At 39.7% G+C, this 19619-nt stretch overlaps 1 protein-coding gene across 1 annotated transcript; it reads right to left on the reverse strand.

The window, feature by feature from the left end:
• Positions 1-2131: 2131 nt before the first annotated feature.
• Positions 2132-14400, reverse strand: LACTB (lactamase beta). Its single transcript, XM_059823934.1, has 6 exons — positions 14140-14400; positions 13026-13092; positions 10568-10758; positions 9865-10210; positions 8083-8248; positions 2132-5635 (listed from the first exon to the last, which is right to left on the reverse strand). Exons 1-6 carry the CDS (start codon positions 14398-14400, stop codon positions 5092-5094), a joined length of 1575 nt encoding a protein of 524 aa, XP_059679917.1. The 3' UTR covers positions 2132-5091.
• Between the last annotated feature and the right edge of the window lie 5219 nt (positions 14401-19619).

The following is a 19619-nucleotide window of genomic DNA, read 5'->3' on the forward strand; positions in this document are numbered from 1 at the left end:
TACAGCCTGCAAATATTTTAGCTTTGGTTTTGAAAACCGATACTGTAACACTTATTTTGCAAGTGGTTTAGAGTTGACTAGTAAAAACGTTGTTAATGGGCCCTGAATTGCAAATTTTTCTTCAGATTCTTGGTTTTAAAATGGCTATACAGATATGACAGGCAGCTAAACAGCTACATTGTGATCAAACACACTTGATTTTAGGTGCTTTGACTTGTCGTTTCCTTTAGCCTATCTGTAATAAATACTGCCTATTTAATTCTGAGCTAAGCTTAGAGCGTTAGAAAGCACCATTGAAGGAGTAGGGTACTTTTGCCAGGCTAAAGCGATTCGGTGCCACTGCTAGTCAGTGGTGGCGTGCCTGTTTGTTTTTAAACAGTAGTACTGTAAGGCAGTTCCCTGGCTCACGTTACTTAATCAAAATTTGTTTTGTGTAAGTTACCACTGATAATTATATAGATAACTGGTATAGCACCAGTATCTTGAAATGCAACCCACTGTCTGGGGTATATGCAAAACACTGGTAACAGTTGACTGTTTAAAAAAAATTAAAAGAACAAATCCAGATTTTATTCATGTTTTATTTATAGGACAAAAGGTAAATATATATGCAAATTAGATAGAGTAGTGCTTATATCATATGCTACTATACAGATGTAGTTTTATGTGAGGACAGAATACCTGAAGTAAGGCTGTTGAGCAGTTGAAAAGGTATCAACAGTCCTAGCAGCTGTTTCAGTTTGGGGTTTGTATCACTAAGGGATTGAACAGTAGACTGAAATTTTAAAACGCATCTGGGAGAAAAGAAATAGTACACCTTAGCCTTATGTTAGGTGAATAAGATGAATTGTATGACAGCCATGTTGTTCTGGGTGAATTACAGAAGACTCAAAGTGCTAAATCTTCACCTCTTGTAGTACATGAAATTTAAATTTACTGCATGAGTTCTCCTACTTAAGGTGGGTGGGCAATTTTCCAAGGCAGTCTAACAATTTAAGGACTATTCATATCTATACTCATAATTCTATTTCTTTACAGGCTGTTCATTTAGAAGAAAGCAACACTGAACACTTCAGCCTTTGGTTTTGGATCTGTGTCCCTTAAAGCCTTACCAGTTTAAAAATGCCTGTTAATGCAACAATGTAATTATGATTGATTTTGTAAAAATTACATGCTCCTGGTGACTAATGAGCTGGAATCTCTTTTTCAATAAATGCTTTGAAGTGCAAGTTTTTCCTTCAAGTTTGCAGACAACTGAGCTCTATTCTTATAATTTTACTTTTAAACAGAGTATTGTTAATTGGGTGGTGTCATATAATAAAAAACCCTTGGACTTGCTGCACCCTTCCCCTCGTTAATCATCAACTACAGCAGTGTAATGCGTATAGTGACAGGAACTGCTCTAAGAATGCATTTTGTATACATTATTACTGCAGCTACCCTAACTGCAAGTGTTGCAAAGGCTAGATAGATTTAAAATGGCTCATCTGCTTTTAACATTGCTTTAGTCCCTTTACGATGCTGAGCAATGTGGTGATAAAGAAAAATACAAAGTTACTCACTTATATTCAGCTGTTTTTCTGGAAGGCATGGTTTTTCCCTCCCTCTAATCTGTCTTGAAACTGCATTTGATATTCTATACTGAGATTTCTATACAAAAAAAAAAAAAAGAGGATTCTTGCAAAACACTGAAAGCATTCAGTGTAGAGAAGGCATATGGTATAAAAGCAACAGTAAGTCAGCAAACTACACTAACAGCCATGAATGGTATCCAGTCATTAAAAAAACTAATACAGCAACACCATACATATTTTCAGTATTAAATACTGACATTAAATAATTACCTTTTTGCAATGAGGAAGCAGGTTTTTAGTTAGTTTTTAAAAGCCATCCCTTTCTAAATGGCTGTTAAAAAGTGGATTTTTTTTTTAAACCATGAGAAAACATTCAAAGTCTTACAGTATCTTATTTTACTAAATAATATCTCAAGTTAAGTATCAACATTTCTTTCAAAGTATCAGGTGTCTTGGTGAGCTAATTATTGCTAGGAATTTCTATTTAACCTGTATTCTTTTTATGACATTTAAAACGTGTACAATTCTAGTCAATAAAAGAACCCCAAAACCCGATATTACAATTTGTTGCATTTGCAAGGTAAGTTTTATTTCAGTTAATTCAAACAGTGGACACTTAAAATTACCAGATGCAAAAAATACGTGTTGGATACAGAAATAGATGCACCAATTTAGTGTACATGCCTTTTAAGAAAAGTACAGTTTTATGTCAGTGCCATACTGTGTTTTCACAAAAAAGGTTAATTTAAGAGCAAGTTTATCATTAAAGTTGCTCTTAATTGACCAGACAGTTTCCCACACTTAATGCCAGTCCATCAAATAACTGGTTTCAGAACAAAGAAAGATCAAAGTAGGAATACTGATTCACTTGTGACCTGAATACATGTGCTAAGGCCAGACTCATTTCCAGCTTCCTGTATCTCTGCCTTCTCTTCTTCCACCCCAAAAGATAAGGACTCATGATTAAGTAAATACCAAATCAGAGAAAGTCAGTGACTCATTTTGTCCCAGGTACTGGAAGATGAAATTTAGACATCATAGCATCTCCAATACTGTACATGTGACAACAGAGGTTTTTTTAAAAGCCTTAAGTTACGGGAGATGATAAAGTATAAAGAACGTGGTATGCATACAAGAAGTTGGTGGCTAAACATATTCTATGAGGGGAGCGAGACATATCATTAATATCTTGGTGTTAGAAATGCCCTAGACACTTCTTACCATTGCTCACTTTCATACATTCTTCAAATATTTACATTTATTAGTGTTTGGTGATATGCAGACAAGCTTAATAGTAAACCTACACCTTCCACATTCCGAGTCTTTGGCTAAACCCAAACACCACGGTCAGTGAGTGAAATTTGTTTTCTCCCAAGTATAGAAAATGGTTTTCAAGAACAGTAAATGCCATTTGCAAAACAGATGCATCGTACAAGAAAAAGTAGGTTGTAAATCCTAAAACAACAGTGTTACTTTTTAGATTGTCTATATTTTAAAAAATTGTATTTGGTCTATTTCTATTCATGTATTCTTCAACATGGAAACAACTCAGAACTACTTACTCTTGATCCCTGTGTAAAATGGGCAATGACTGCTGCTGCATGTTTACCCAGCACTAGTAGGTGCTCAAGACGGGAAAAAAAAAGGTTGCTATTGTAGAAGACTCTCACCTCCAGTACTTCCGTATTGGAACTGTCAATATCAAAGACTTCAGCGGAAGAGTAGATAATCTATTGCCTGACCAAATGAAAGTTTGTTCAGAAAGGTTCTCTCTGTTGTCTCTACTGATTTGATATTCTTGAGATAAAGACAACCCATTATTAATGAATAAAAAAGTGAAGTTCTGGTGAGCGGGCCAGAAAACCCAAGCAAATAGTTTAGGTGTAAGCTTTTACTGTTTTAAGGCACAAGAAAGAATTATTATAATTATGAAGAGTACTAAACAAGTCCTACTAGCTTCAGTTAAAAATGCAGGTAAAACACTGACACCTCAAAATACTAAATTTCCTGGTTTGTCAGTGTTTGTTAGGTAATAAAAATTACCCTAGGCATGCTGGCAACAGAGATGACAGCACGTTGTTTCATCACAGGGCAGATATAACAACTACGAAGTTAATACTAAAAGCACTAATCTGGGAAAGAGGCAGGTAAGGCTATCTTCTGCTAGCTGTTATCTAAGACATCTTGCTCCTAAAATTGACAGAAGCAGGGCTGCTAAACAGTGCAGGGACGTAAGTATTCAAACATTTCCTGAAGGATATTTTGTTTTGTCTCGTCCTGGAAATCCTGTCTGATGTAACTGCAGGGGAAGGGGGGTGGGGGTAAATCTTGGCCATCATGGAGATCTTCCATGCCATTATGGAATATATAAAATTAACATATTCAGATGTTATTGTATTACTATAGTAAAAATGAAGATTAGAAAATGCTTCTTTGGAACTCTTAACACTATTTCTTGTTAAACCTTGTGCAAAAGTAACTCCTTGAGGCAGGTCTCCAAATGGAAGAAAGTAATGGTTTTCAAAAAAACCTCTCAACGTCTGTGAGACTTTTACTACTGGCTTCAAGAATGAGCTTTGATTTTTATTATTTTGGGTTCCTAGTTCCTATATCTAAAGGAATATCTACATTACAGAATACAGTGCCATTTCTGGCTACCAAAGTTAGCACGTGTATCATTCAAAAACAATGAGTTTGACAGCTCACCATGTTGTGCTATTCGGGCATATTCGACTGTAGAAATAATACCCTTATTTCATAGTAAACGAGTTTCACACATTCTCTGCGTCCAATAAAAATGGAAGAGAGGACATCTAAATAACAAAAATATTTTTACTTACGTTACTCTAGCTTCATTCTTTTCTAATTCTTAACAATCCACAGCTCTGACAAAAGCGTACTTCTGGTATAACTCTGCATTCTGGAGGTAGCTTCAAGATTTGAGGGGTGTGGGGGTTTTTTTGTTTGTTTTTTTTTTTTTTTCTTTTTTTTTTTTCTTTTTAAGCAAATAAGAAAAGCGCTATGTGAAAAATATAAAAATCAACAGTAAAACTGTTTTTCTTCAAAAAATAATACTGAACAGTTTTGGCAGACTAGAACTGTGAGAATAACGAATTATGTCTTCGTGTGCTCAAATCAAGATGTGAAATTTTTCACAAGTTTAACATTTAAGGTAGATAATTTGTTGTACTTCTCAGTGCAAGAAGCCGATGCTATTTTTTTAATCTTAGTCAAATGCTTGACTGGGTAAGAAAAAAACTTGCTAATATAATGATAATTTACACAGGTACTACAGGGAGTCAAATTTGACTGTTATATTCTCCTTTTCTATAAGTTAGGAACTTCCCTGAGAAATTAATTCCAGTTACACATAAGTTTAGCACCACTAGCTGAAGTTAAGTCAATTTTTGATGCTTTTTCTTTACATACTCTTAGTGATCTCGGAGTCCAATTACACCCTTCTCCATTTGTTTCTCATGTTTCAGTACAGTGAGTTCAGTTACACCTATCTTCTTTTCTAATCTATATATTGTGCTCTTTTTTCTTTATCAAATTCCCTTGCAATCTTTAAGGCAGTGCTGTTGAGTGAAACTGATTGCATATTACAGATAATACTAACAATTACGCCTCTAGGTGGTGCCACTAGCCCAGCGTCTGTAGCTTCAGAGTCCAGCTCTTCAGGAAGAATTAGGAGGACACTACTTGCCCCCACTGCACCACCCGTATGAGATGCATAGTGTCTCTGCTGTCTGCAACAGCCATACTGTTGTTTTTTCTCTACTACAGCCCAAGCCATTGCGTATTTACCATCCCTGTCCCACGATACTTCCGTTTTTGGCACTGGGGTCCACATCATTGCAACTGTGTCTGGTTTGAGGTACCCAGGAAGAAGTCTGCCATTAGTGTTTTTAAATTGTCCGGCTTGATAACTGTATAACAAGGCATTTCCAAATTTCAGAAGGTCACCTACTGACGACAGAAAACCACCACCAGCCCACTTGTAAGAGTTGTCCACATACGGTGCATTTACCAGCCGTCCCTTTTTGTTGTAAACATAACACCTAGAATTCAAGAAAATTCGACTTGTCATTCTCAGATACTATGCACAACTATTTTAAGCTGCCCTACCTTAAAAGAGCAAATTGAGCACGTATTAGCTTGTTCTCATTAAACATTTCAATTTTTTAAAATATATTTTTCTTAAGTATATTTCTTGCAGAAAAATCAACAAGTAATTCAGATGGGAAACAAAAATTAAGCTGACTTCTGATGTTAGAAGCTTAGTTTCAATAGAAGTACTAATCCTTCTGCTTCGGATATGCTAAGAATAAAGGCAATATACAAATAAGAGATGTGACAGAAATCTATAGATCAGCCAGCACAGGATTTTTCTTAAATCCCTATACTAGATTTCAAGTGTTTTAAGAAAGAGGAATCCTACAACCACCCCATGATTATCAGACACTGAGCTGAAATTTCACTGAAGTCTTAGGTGACTGCTCCGAGACAGTAGTTTCCATTTATGATTGATTTCCCTGCACTGCCCCATTACAGTTGCCATATTCTACAACAACTGAATATTCTGGAACTAGTAAGAAAAAGTGAGGAGCATGAAACAGTCTTGCAAAACCCATCATTAAAATACAAATGAGAAACTATCAACCAGAATTGCAGAATGAACTATCAGGAACAACACAACAGGAGTGCAGACTGAATTACGCTTTTGAAAGAAACAGCCCAGTCATGACTGGATTAATTTCATACAACATATGAAAAGGAATGTTAAATAACTATATATAATCTCATTAATTTCAACCTTTGGCCTTTAGACCACAAGAGGTCCATGTGTTACTTGGAGAGTTGTGAAAAGGAACCACACACACAAAAAAAAAGAAAGGGGGCAGGGGGTGCGGGCAGGGCAAGCCTACTATCAAACAGTACAGAGATACGTTTCCTAGCTAGTCTGCACTTATATTGGAAAACTTTTAGGGAACTTCTGAGAGCCATAATACTGAAAATCAGAGATAGAAGCAAAGAGAGATGGATGGTCCAAGACTACAATTAACTCTGCCAGTCACTTAATTATCTCGGTGTCCCCATAGTCGGTTTTTCAATCACAATAAAACCTGTTAGAAAGATGCCAAAATGCTTGACTTATACCTCTAAAAGATCTAGAGCATGAATTTTTAATCATTTTCATGTCAGTGAAATAGTATAACCAAGCCAGTAAACAAACCACAACATGTCAGTATGTTCTAGTTTGAGGCACCAAGCTAGCTATTTGCAGAAGCAAAACCATCACATTACCATCTCAGTTTTGCTTAACAATAAGTAGCCCATAAAAAACCGCCAAAACAGCATCTGTCCCACTTCTTTCATACCTACCATATTTCAGTTTACAAAACGGTTAATATACACACACATATATTTAAAAGAACTTGACAGTACAAGCTTTATAATTTCTGAGAACATCGCTAACATCTGGATATACAGCCAGAAGAACCTCTGAAATTTTGCAAGCAAAATAAATACCAGCACAAAGCATCTTAGAATACAGCAGTGAAGCTACCCCTAAAACATTACAAACTGCTTTGTCTCTGTGTGTGTATATACACACACTTTAAATATACACTTATATGTAAATACTATAAACCTTGGATTCAACATGTTCCTCATCATTTTCATTCTCTGAGAGCATTTTAGAAGCCAAACTTTTAAGAAGTTTGAGTCTCATGTTCATGAGTCTTTTTCCGTAACCTGCTTTTGTGATTCAGTTAGAATTCTTCTCCTGCACTAAAATTTAACAGGTGAGGCAATAAAACAATTCCAGAGCCCAGGCAGGTAGGTCAATAAAATAAGACTGGAAGTAAAGACAAGAAAGTCTACCCTTATCCACTATAGTGGAATGGATTATCCAGTTACATAAATTTCTCTGGGGTTTTTTTTGGTTTTTTGTGGGTTTGTGGGGTTGTTTTTTTTTTTTTTTAAGATAATAAAAAGAAATCAATTGGTAAAGCATGTTTTGTGTTAAACAGAATTTTAATTCTGGTCAAAATTGATACTACAATTTAATTTATGAAAAGCTTGTGCTACTGTGAGACTATTACAATTCCACCGAACTCTTGAAGTCAGTATATTAAGCAAACCAAGGTAACTATATATTCTAACATAATGTCCTAGTTACTCCTTTATTTTACTCTATTTGCACTTACCTGCTTTTTTGTACCCAAACCAAACGCAAACTTCAAAGTCACCCCTGCCACTCCCCCCCATATATACTCTTATAACAGGAAATACTTATTTCCTATTCTGTAATTTTACATGCTAATTACAGAACCAATACCATAACGCTAACATAAAATCAGTGATATGACTAAGTCTGAAATAACATAAGCCACTTCATTTAAAAGCCTGGAAAAAACCCTCACACATTCATAATTAAGTTGGCTTAATAAAGATAGAAAGAGCAACAATTTTTGCACAAAAAAAAAGTTTCATCCTTGTTTACCTTGCTCTGTTATATATCATTGCTTCATTGTCATCTAGTACAGTTGATAGCATATCCAAATCACGAAACATTTTTAGCATATAATCTGTAAATTTTTGTCCTGAAACTCTCTCCACAACAGCGCTTAAGAGAGTAAAGCCATACGTTGAATACAAGAACTGACTACCTTGAAGAAACACAATGAGAAAGGGGGGGGGGGGAAGTTAGCCACCTGATGCTTTAATGAAATCTGAAGGATAAATTTTAAGTAAGCACATGTGCAAATAAAACTATATTAGCAATGAATAATCAGTTAAAAGACTCCCCCTCCACCCCCATTTTAATATTATATGAATCACATGCTTATGATACTGGGTCCTAGGAATTTCTGTACTGCAGCAGACACAGATGCTTGCTAAGTGCAGGTAGATCTGAGAAAAGCACTAAAAAATTTTCAGGGATCTGCATGTACAGCCAGGTTTCATGCCAAAATGTGAGGACAGCCATTTAACATCCTTTCCACAAGATTTACCATACCAGTTCTAACAAGGAAGTCTGGATTTGGAAAGCTGAAGCAAACTACAAAATTACTTCTTAAAAGACGCTCACCTACTGTGACTTGTTTGTGCGTCTATACCCTAGAGATGGAGAGACAAGGGTAGTACTCTTTCAAGGTTTTCAAAGGTCTTGATCACTTTTATCATAGTGTTTCCAGTTCTAGTTCATATAATCTTTCAGAATATTCTAGATCTCTAACATTCATATTATTTAAGACGATATAGTTTATTCACAAAACAATGTTTCATTTTTCTAAATCTCATTCTTGTGCTACCACCTTTTATGAAATATCAAGCAACTCCCTACAGTCGAGACAGATATCTTATTTGAAATGGTTCCTAGAACTCTCCAAGATGCTAAGTGGTTAACTTCTCCCCCTTCCTACCCCTCTCTCCCTTTGAAATGTACATCATTTATCAGCAATGCTATCGTTTGCCTGCTAACCTAACTCATTTAGAAGTTACACCTGAAGTTCCTCAAAGTCCTCTTTAGAATAACTAACCTCAATAATTCTGTGATTCTATGATCTTTCTGTAGATTTTTTTAGCTCTGGTTTAGTGCCTCACTAATTTTTTTTTCTTTTTGGTTCATACCTAGAAGGCCCAGAGCACGAACACACCAAGTTGGTACCTGCTTACAAAATACTTTGTAGATACAAATTTGTTACCAAAATTATAATCTGCTTTAGCATTTATAAATTCAATAACCGTATGTTTCATAGTACTTACTGCATTTCTTAGAGCTCCTGGGAGAAAAGTCTTATATCTATCTGAGGTCCCACTTTCTCTTCTCCCCTACATTATCTGAGACTCTTTGTATCACCTTTTAAGTCTTGGCTACATCACACTTTGAATCTGCTGGATTACGGTGCGTACACACCATTAGAAGCTACCTATATAAGCATAATTCTTTAAGTCAGTAGATTGGTAAAGACACCTATGCAAGACTGTTATCTAAAATTGAACTAATAAAATCCTGATCAGTTCAGTCTTTAAAAGTTACATCAGTTTTAAGACAATTACATAACCAGATGGCTGCAGCCCAAATACTTCTCCATTGAGCTTTAAATGGGGCACAAAAAAAAAAAAAAAGGGTGTGGGTGGGTGTGAAAAGCAGAACAAAACAAAACCCCCACCCCCACAAAAACACTCCTTAGTGGACTCCACTATCTTCACTGCACGTAAAACAATTAGAAACAAAAATTTCACCAGAAGACCGTTTTGGTCTAAGTGAATAGAAACTCACCTGGTTTAAAAAACAAAGGATCATTTTTAAATATCTTCAGCGATTCAATCACACTTTCAAATTTTTCCTTCAAATAATACTCTTCTTGCTCAAATTCCTTGTCTCTCCTGCCAGGTTTTGAATTTCGGCTTTTTACCTCACCTTCATGTTCTTTCCTCGGTTTGACAGAATCAGTTTTTTCAATCCCTTGGCCTTCTTTTTCTTTTTGTTCTTTATCCTGATCGGGTTTTGTTAGTTTAAATGCTCTGTTTGCCTTTTCCTTTTCTTCCTTTACTTTTTTAATATCTTTTTCATAGTGACGAATCCCACTCAAGTGTGAAACTAACAGTCTTGTAGTAATAGCGACCTAGGTAGAAAGGACAATGTTTAAATGTGAGCTCTCTTCATTAAAGACGCACACTAAATCACCAGAAAAGTGAAATTCAACATGACGAGGAACAGCCAAAGATATAAGACCTTTTAAATATCATGTATTAAACCCAGTTAAAATATATAGAGATATATGCATGCACTACACACTTGATATAAAACTGAAGATCCAAATTTCCAGCATTGCTTTTTCTAGCAGCAAACATCAGTACTTGTCTAAATGATTTTTGGTGTTTTACAGAAATAGGTCCAGATACAGGCACCTGTATGCATACGGCTGTGCAATGACAGGAACAAAAATCCAAAAAAGTGTTACCAATAAACAATTACATACCTTTTCTCCCTCGTAGACTTTTTCTGGAAATTCAGGGACATATTTCTGCACTGGAGCATCTAAATCCAGTTTCCCCTCTTCCCACAATTTCGCAACAGCCATCATTGTAAGACACTTGCTAATACTAGCAATTCGCATGATAGTCTCTGGCTTACATACTACACGATTCTCTACATCAGCATAACCCATACCTTTAAGAAAATAAAAACACTGTGGTAAATATTTGACATAGAGACATGCTGAATTAATTATTTGCAATGAATTAGATTTCCTGCCTCCTTAAAATGTTTTTCCTCTAGCTAAACTGGGACATGAAGTATCGGACTATCCCTGCTCCTGCTTCAATTAAGTTAGTAACATTTTAATGTAGTAAGAACAGTTAATCAAAGTCCATTGTATTGGTCAATGGCATCCCAATTTACTGATTAAGACTACAAACCAAACATAATGATAAATGAGATTGAAGATTAAGCCAAAATTTACACTCCTAAGGTCAAATATTCAAGGTAGAAAAACTAAAGAAGCCCAAGTCTAGACTGTAAAATAACTGACCAACAGTCATAAATACTCCTTTTGTTGTTCTGAATTAACGGTTGAAACAGTAAAGGGTCTTATTTTAGCAATACAGAAAATGAGAAAGGAAACCACTCACAAACTCACAGCAATTACCGAAAGCTGTAAAGCTTCAGAAAACAGTGGTGTTATACAACCATCACTCAACATCACTCAGCATGACTTCAATTAAAAGACAGCTTAATAATCTCCATACCAGTGTTTTCCTATGTAACCAACCCACAAGTCTGGTAGCAAGAACTGGAATTAATAAGTCATTATCAAGTTCCCAGACTAGTCTTCAGTTTGAGCTAGGTTTGGAGAAACTGTGCAAGCGACGTTGCAGCATAAAAAGCAATGAAATGCAGTAATGACATACTTGCAGTTTTCAATACAAGCAAGGCCTGCAAGCAATGCATGTTTGTCTATATAAAACTGTAGTCTAATAATGAACTACTCAGAAAAAAAATCCTTGCCAAAATACAAGAAATAAAGCAGATCACATATCAGTTGCCCAAGACCCTTTCTTTTACGTAAAGTTGCTACTCAAGCGCTTGCACGGTGCTTGTGAATGCAGACGCTGTACCCCTCTGTGAAAATACCTTCCAAATCTCAAATCACTCCCACCAGTTCAGCAAGAAAGCAGGTTTAGTTCCATGGTCACAGAATACATGCAGCTTAAACCTATTCCTATCTTTCCCCCCATGAAGAAGGGAGGAGGACAACAAAATGAGCCGTAAGTCTGCTAAAGCAATGTTACCCACCTACCAGCTGCCTTACTCAAGGCAGTGTTGTTCTCGGTACCCATGTGCAGCAGGCTACAGAAAGCTCTACCATGGCTTATACTCCCACCCGTAGTTGTCTTACCACTGGATCTGGCAGTCCTGGTGACAAACCACAGCCCTGGCACTAGTTCCCTCAGGAACTTTCCTGCATGCCAAGGAAGGGATTCTGCAGAAGTCTTATAAAAACCTCTGCTTTCATTGCTAGGTAATTAGAGACCAGAAAAAGCTATCTGACTTGAGAAAGTTTGTGACTAAGTTTCTAGCACAATTTTCTTATTAGGTCACATTACAAAAGGTACCAGAGACTCTCCAACTCACTTCTGTCATGATGAAAGAGAAATGAAAACCTATAATCAGTTTTATACATATATAAAAGTTAATGCAACAACAGACTGTGAGAAGTAACAGTCTTTCTTACAAAGATTTTTTTCAAATTCTGTAATACATTAATGAAATATGTGGCCATTTACTACTACCATTTAAGTTGTCCAAAAAACCCAAAACACATTACGAAAATGTTTCTGAAAATAGACACACAGTTTGACTTTTTTTTTTTTTAAATAAACATCAAATGTCCACATGATATGAGCAGTACTAACAGACTCTATTTAAGACTAAACTGTGTAACCAGAAAAATCACTTGGCATTTCTGGAAGCATGACACCTGTTAAATCTCAGTACCTTCCCAGTGAAAATCTACACCTCAGCCCACAAATGGGAGACAGATCACCAAACGTGAGCCGTTATTACTTCGACTATTAAGTAAGTTCCTGTGGGGAGAACAGTTCTTTACCTCCTATATACAATTCTACCAGGCCACTGTACAGCTGTATGCCTGGAGTATAAGTGTATTTGAAAACCAACCTGACAAATTAATGGAAGGAAGGTTCTTAAACATAGCTGTTGAGATATACTAGCACATTCAGCACATTAATAAATTATTGATTCCTGGAAATGATTGAAGTTTAACAAGGAAAGTTAGGCACCTGTTCTGGCCACTGTCCGGAGATGCCACATCAAGTGAATGAAATCCCAGCCTGATCAGTATGGCCAAATTGTTCATTTTTAAAATGTTCCTCACTTCCTCACAGCATGCACAACTACTACTCCCATATACTAACCTTCTGACCAGACCTCCTTTCCATCTACAGAAACTCCAACTAGAATACCTGGGATTCCTGCTTCATCCTGTCAAAAAAAAAGGACAGAAAACATTAAGAAGTATTTTACAGTTAGGAAACACCTCTTCCCAAACCCTAAAAATGCAAAAGCAATCCTACATATATATCTGCATATTGTTGTCACATTACAGTTGAAGTTTTGTTAAATACTAGTTAGGCCGAACTGGTGTAAACTGCTTTTGAGAAGCAGACGTTTTAATCCAGCAACTGGGAAAAATACATCTACCAACAATAATCATTTAAATAAAATAATTTATTTAACAATTTAATTAAATTAGCAACCAGGGCATGCAAGAAAAGAATATGAACAAAACATTACAGAGTTAATACGCAATATGCAAACCGCAGCATCTATTAGCAAACAGAATTTCAAAGGCACTTCAGTTAGATTTTCAAAGTAACTACAACACGCTTTCCAAACAATCCCCTTGCCTCTCTCCTTCCCACAGCCTTTAAGGCCCTCCCTCGCTCTCAGATACCCCGTGCTGCACCATACTTCCACCAGCTCCCCGCACGAAGCTCTGCCTGGCCTAAGCTTCTGGCCCAAGCACTGACAGCCTCCACCGACACGACGTTAAGAAGAAAAATGACGAAATACCCCGTAAGACCGCTACCGTGACATTCAGCCATTCACTTGCGATCGCTAAGCGGGAGCCCAACGGGAACCCGCAGGAGCTGCGGGCGGGGCGGAGGCCGTGAGCGCCCGCGGCGGGAGGGGAGGGGAGGGGAGGGGACGGGACGGGACGGGCAGGAGCGGCTCCTCACCGGGGCGCCAGCGGCTCGCGGCCAGCCCCGGCAGCTCGGCGGGGTTCGCCCTCCTCCTCGGGGCGCGGGGCGGCTCCTCAGAGCACGGCGCACACCATGCGCCGGGCGGGGCCCCCGAAAAACGACACCACCCCCCCCCCCCTTGACCGAAATCTCTTGCAGCGATGGCGAAGCCCACGGGAACGAGATACAAGCCCACCTCCCCCCTGACGGAGGTGAGGGCTGGCTCGCACTGCACCTGACAGGGGGTGCGACCCCCGGCGCCCCTTCAGCCCCGCTCGCTCAGCACCTTAATCCTTCGCAGCAGGTCCCTGCTCCTCTCGATGGCCGCGCCGAAGCCCCGAGGGGGCGGCAGCGGATTCGCCCCCTCCCCCTGCCCGCCGTCAGCCTCGCAGCCCGCCGGCACCTTCACCCCCAGCGCCAGCCCCAGCGCCAGCCCCCAGCCCCAGGGCCGCGCCCCGGCAGCGTCGCCCCCTCGCCGGGGCGCCGACAGCCGCCCGGCCCGCCCGGGGGCCGCCGCCCGCCGGAGGGCCCGCGACAGGCCGTACATGGCGGGGCCGCGCGTCCTCGCCTCCGCCTCACCGGCTGCCCGCCAGGCAGCTCCAGCCGCTCCCGAGCGCTCGCTCGCCCGAGCTCCGAGCGCATCGAGCGGGGGCAGCCGCTCGCCTCAGGGCGTAGCGTGGCTCCGCGCCCGCTGGCGGCGGGGCAGGCGCGGCCCCGGAGCCGCTCGGGGCGAGCGGAGCCCCGGCGGGGACGGGCAGGCGGCACCGGCCCCCGGCGAGCTCAGCACCGCCTACCCCCGCTGCCGGGGGAAGCAGGTTCGTAACTCCTGCCAGCACCACCGCGGCCCTGGCAGAGAAGGCGAGCTCTACCCCAGGCTTTCCTTGCGCCGACCTGCGAGCGAAGGAGGGAGGGAAGGAGGGAGGGAAGGTGGAGGGTTCTGCAAGCCACGACCTGATTCCTGATCTTAACTCGGCACTCCGCAGCAAGTGTTTGCAGGATCAAATGAAAAAACGCTGCTAAACCTATGCCAGGCAGAAGTAACGCAAAGCAAGCTAGGCTAACACCAAGATAAAACCTTTCAGCTGCAAGATGAGCATATTTGATCTCGATTAGTGAGGAATTACTTACAAACGTTGGATTTTCCAACGCTGGTTTTAGAGTCAAGTTTCAGCCCAGAGCAGATGGCACAGCCAGCATTTGCTCACAGAGATAATTTTTCTGTGTACTTGCTCTCTTTAGACAGAGACTATGGGGAGATGGCAATGCCCTCCAATTGATGCTTTTAAACTATCTCAAAACCTTCCACATACTTGGTTTCCAATCAACTTTTAATAGCTCTCTCTAATGATTTGAATGTTGACTGAGCAGCAAGCTAAAGAGGCTGAAGAGTGACCAAAGAGTGATAATATTACTCAAAAAGGCAGAAGAAGGGTTTTCAGTGCATCAGCAGATCCAGACTGACAGGTAGAGAGCACGTCAGCTAGATCCAAGTCCCATCCGAGGATACGTCCAATACCCAGGACCCTTGTGAGCTTTGCCAAGCAGATGAGTCTGCAGACTTGGGATCCTCACCTTTTACGGCAATTGAAGAGATTGTATGTGCCTAATGCAAAGGCAAATCCAGAGCCACTCAATGCTGTCAGCGGAATTGTTAGTCCACATGTCTAACTGGAGCATCAAAATATCTCCATTAGTATGAAGATACTCAGTCATCGCCTTCCTATATGTCATTGCTGTGAAATTACTACTTGCAATCATGCTAAAGCAGATGACGTTGGGTCCAAAGAAGGTTAAAAAAAGCCCTCATTTAACAGTTCATTCCAGCCTTTTTTTACCACTCTTATTGCTCTTCTTTTGGATTCCAGACTACCTAGTCCAATAGTCCAAGTGCAAGAGGGGAGGGCAGGGAGGGACTAGTTTATATGAACTAAGCATGCCATGATCCAAGATGAACAGAAAATTCTAGAGGCGAAACCAAAAGCAGCAGAGCCCTTGGTATACTATGGAGAATGCAATGGCATCCAAACAGTTGAGAAATGTTCATATTAGCCTTTCTTTTTAACTGTTCAAAGTCACTCCTCTCAAGGGAATGCCTTGGGGACTGTTCTAACGACCTTAAACCCTGCGAAACACAAGTAGATGGAGTGGGATGTATCGCCACATAGCAATGCAAAAAGCTCCTTGTGCAGAAAGCCCACAGTGCCCAGTTTGATGGATTGTGCGGGGGTCTGCCATTTCTTTCTTGGACATTTTCTGGGGTATTTAGACAATGACTTAAAACCTGATGTATACATGTTGAAGGATTCTTGAACAACAGCTAACAACCTTTAATAATGGCCACTCCATACATGTTATGGATATTGACAGAGAATACAACAGCTTAAAAATGCAAAAAACCAAGGCATGCTTGTAAGCAAAAGTGGGTAATCTGTCCTTTTAGAACTCTGCATATGCTCTGCTAGGAGAAAATTTTGAGATGTTAACCGAGGGAGTTCCATCTCCTTCATGTCCAATGATCTCAAAAACTGCAGGATTTGGCAGGAAGTCAGGCCAAATAGTTTTCATGCGTGAAGTCAAATGCAGACCAGATGCTACACTTCTCACTGCAGGCATTTATTTCTCATTAGTATTTTCTCAATAAAACTCTGTTGCTTATCACAGTACAACTTCATACCCAACTGGTACAAGATGCTGTATTTACTTTCTCATAACTCATTTTCACTGTGTTAAACTGTCTCTGGAAGCATTTTGCAGCAGGATTCTCTGCATTCTTACATTAACCTGCTGAGTAGGAACACTCTTTGGCATCACACTTTTGAACAGGCCTAAGCCAGAAACAGATCTTGCCATTTTTCTCTGATTGCCTTAATGAAGAGCTTTGTGTTAAATCCAGTAGCACAACACAGGCTGCTGTTATCTGTGGTACCTTCCTCTAAGCTGCTGTTTTTAACTTTGAGTTGAGATATCAGGCTCATAAGCTTTTGAGAATTTTCTACTCTCACTAATAGCAATAGAAAATGAGGACAGCAAGCACTAGGCTAATCCAATTCTAAATTTAACAAAAAACCCCAACGTTTTTCTTCTATCCTCATCCATCAGTCACTTAGAAGTATAGGCACAGACTCTCAGCTGTAATCCATCTTCTTTATGTAACACAGCCAGAAAAGTCCATCTGGAGACCCCTCTGGCATGGTGGAAAAACTCCACATGCTTTAGCCCTAAACCAGCTGGCTTTTCCTTCGCTCTGCCTCCTTGCCAAGCTGTACTTACCAGATTTGAAAAGCCTGTGTGAAGAGATGTGCCTTATTCGGATGATAAAGAATGGCGCGACACAATGGGTCTCTCGGCAAAGCAGGGCTGCGCTCACTCACCTCAATGCGGGCCAGCTTTTGAGTCTCACCATCAAGAATCCTTTACGGCTTTATAGCCTTTGAGTAAGACGAACACCAAAGGCTCAATAACACGAGACCTTAAAACAACGTGCTTATGTATCTTCCTAGTCATCTTGCTCTTGTAGTTGTATGTTACTGCGTTCACTAGCTTTTTCACAATACTGTTACTGTGTGAGCTGGGGAGCAACAACAAGGTGGGCAGTAGCTTTTATACTGTTCTGCAGTGGTATGGCCCACCATCAAAGGGTGCAATATGCTCATTCTGCTGCTGGTGGTCAGCAGTATGTGGAAACATCAGATATCTGCAAATTGTGAGGCTTCATCAGTATTTCTTAAAACATGACTCTCTAAAAAAAAAAATCCACAGGCATTTTGAAAACAACTTCATCACTTCTGTCAGTCCTCCTCCATTTCTGCAAGGGCTTTTGTGGATCCTGATGTTTCAGCAACATTTAACAGATGTTATTATGACTGCTCCTGCTTGTAGAGCTGGACTTTGATCTCAGTATTTTTGCTATGATAATCTCATTTGCTTTTCTAGCTCACCGACGTGGCAAAATTCTACAGTGACATGCCCCTAAATTTAACATTTCCATTGAAATTGAAAAGATGGGTAATGTTTTTAACAAACAACATTTAAGGTTTAAATGATAGGAAACAAGTGATGCTTATTAGTATTCCCCTGACAAAGGGCTGGTCTGTTCTGAAATCATGAGCCCAGCTCTGCTCTGTCATCCTGTTAAATACCATTTGTAACTGCCACAGACCCAGACTGAAGCTTGCAGGTTGAGTTTGTAGGAAGGGCTTTTAAAAATTTAGGAAGTAGCAGTGCAAGGAAACTCCTTTGCTTTCTTCATTTGGATTTATTATGAAACAAGGAAATGTTCCATTAATCCAATGGATTCCAATTATTCCAACAGTATTCCAATAATCAAAGATTGTAAGTGTTGTAAAGCCTTCTGAATCTGAAAATGTTGATTCCAATGGAAAATAATTAACAGAAAAAAGATAAAATTGTCAAAGAGGACTGTAATTTTTATTTGTGCTAGATAAAATGAAGAAAAATAGAAAAGCAGCAATTAAAAAAATATCATCTATGTTTGTACACGTACATGTAAAGAAAACTGATGTTGATGGAAAATGCAAAGAGTAAAGGGATAATGATTCCCTTGATCACACCTGATGTTTCTACTCTCAGTATAGGAATGATTTAAAAAAACCCAAATTCCTTCTGAATTTGAAAAGACAACAAATAAAGGGAATGTTAGTGGCAGAGAGAAATCAAGCTCTGATTTCTCGCTCTCTTTTCAGAAGCAATTTCAGTTATTTGAGAACCAAGAGACAGGATTTTTATTCCCTTCTGGCTTGAAGCAGTCGTACAGCAGATGGCAGCCAGGAACCTTACGGGTTTAGCCAGTTGTTGGCAAAAGGGGTGGGTCCACTGCAGTGGGATCTCTCTCGGTTGTCACAGTCTTACTGAACTGAGTTGTTATGACAGATTCCTCACCTACGCACGTTTTTTGTTTGGTCTTGGTCAGTATAGCAGTTCCCAGAGCATTATTATTTGCTGATCAAATAAGGTAACACCTGCATGATAACAGCGTATGTAACATTTCAAGAACAGTGCTAACCCTGCCAGTGTGCACCAATAATGTTCCATGCTAGGACAGTTAGACCAAGTCAAAAAAACAGGCACCCCTTCCCCAAAAGGTAACTAAATAGGTGCATAATCACCGCTTGAAGATTAAAATCTTCCCCAAGTTGTTTCCTTTTTTTTTTTTTTCCTAAACTAAGATTACGGTTGGGTGAATTCTCCAACAACTTAGCTGAGAAACATTAATCAGGAACAAATCTTTAAACATGTAAGATGTCTGGACCAGGAGAAAAAGTAGCATTAAAAACAGTGGGTCTTTAGACGCTGAGATCGACATGTTTATCATCAGCTCTGCTTGAACTATGATTCAGATATTTGTTAATCTTAAGTACTTGAGGAGTTTAGTTAAACATGATGCACTTTTTCTACACTACACAGGAACACTGGTCCTGTTGTGGTCACACCAGCAGCACAGTCATCCATGTCCCCATCACAAGTTAACAGACAGGGCAGCAGTGGTAGTCCTCAAGCTCACCTAGGAGCCCAGCAGGGCTGGCCCTGCCCTCCAAGCAGCAGCTCCTACCTGGAGACTTGTGCAGCACCACAGGTTGGTGACTTTATGGTGTTTTTTTTTTCCCCGACACACACACCATAGAAGGAACACGACTCTCCTTAGTTTACTCCATTTTCCTGTGTACTCAGGATGTGTCACCTGGGGATTGTTTACTTTTAATAAAATAGAATATGAAAGAGTTTTATAGTGCCACATTGTTACTGCCT

This window comes from Gavia stellata, chromosome 13, assembly GCF_030936135.1.
Source record: "Gavia stellata isolate bGavSte3 chromosome 13, bGavSte3.hap2, whole genome shotgun sequence".
Lineage (NCBI taxonomy): Eukaryota > Metazoa > Chordata > Aves > Gaviiformes > Gaviidae > Gavia > Gavia stellata.

Bases quoted from the DNA above. Each gene is read 5' to 3' on its own strand.
- LACTB (XM_059823934.1), bottom strand. From the start codon at position 14,400: ATGTACGGCCTGTCGCGGGCCCTCCGGCGGGCGGCGGCCCCCGGGCGG. The intron at 13,093-14,139 runs GTGCTGAGCGAG...TTTTTTTGACAG, and splicing joins ACCTGCTGCGAAGGATTAAG to GATGAAGCAGGAATCCCAGG. The intron at 10,211-10,567 runs GTATGTAATTGT...CTTTCTACCTAG, and splicing joins AAGTCTACGAGGGAGAAAAG to GTCGCTATTACTACAAGACT.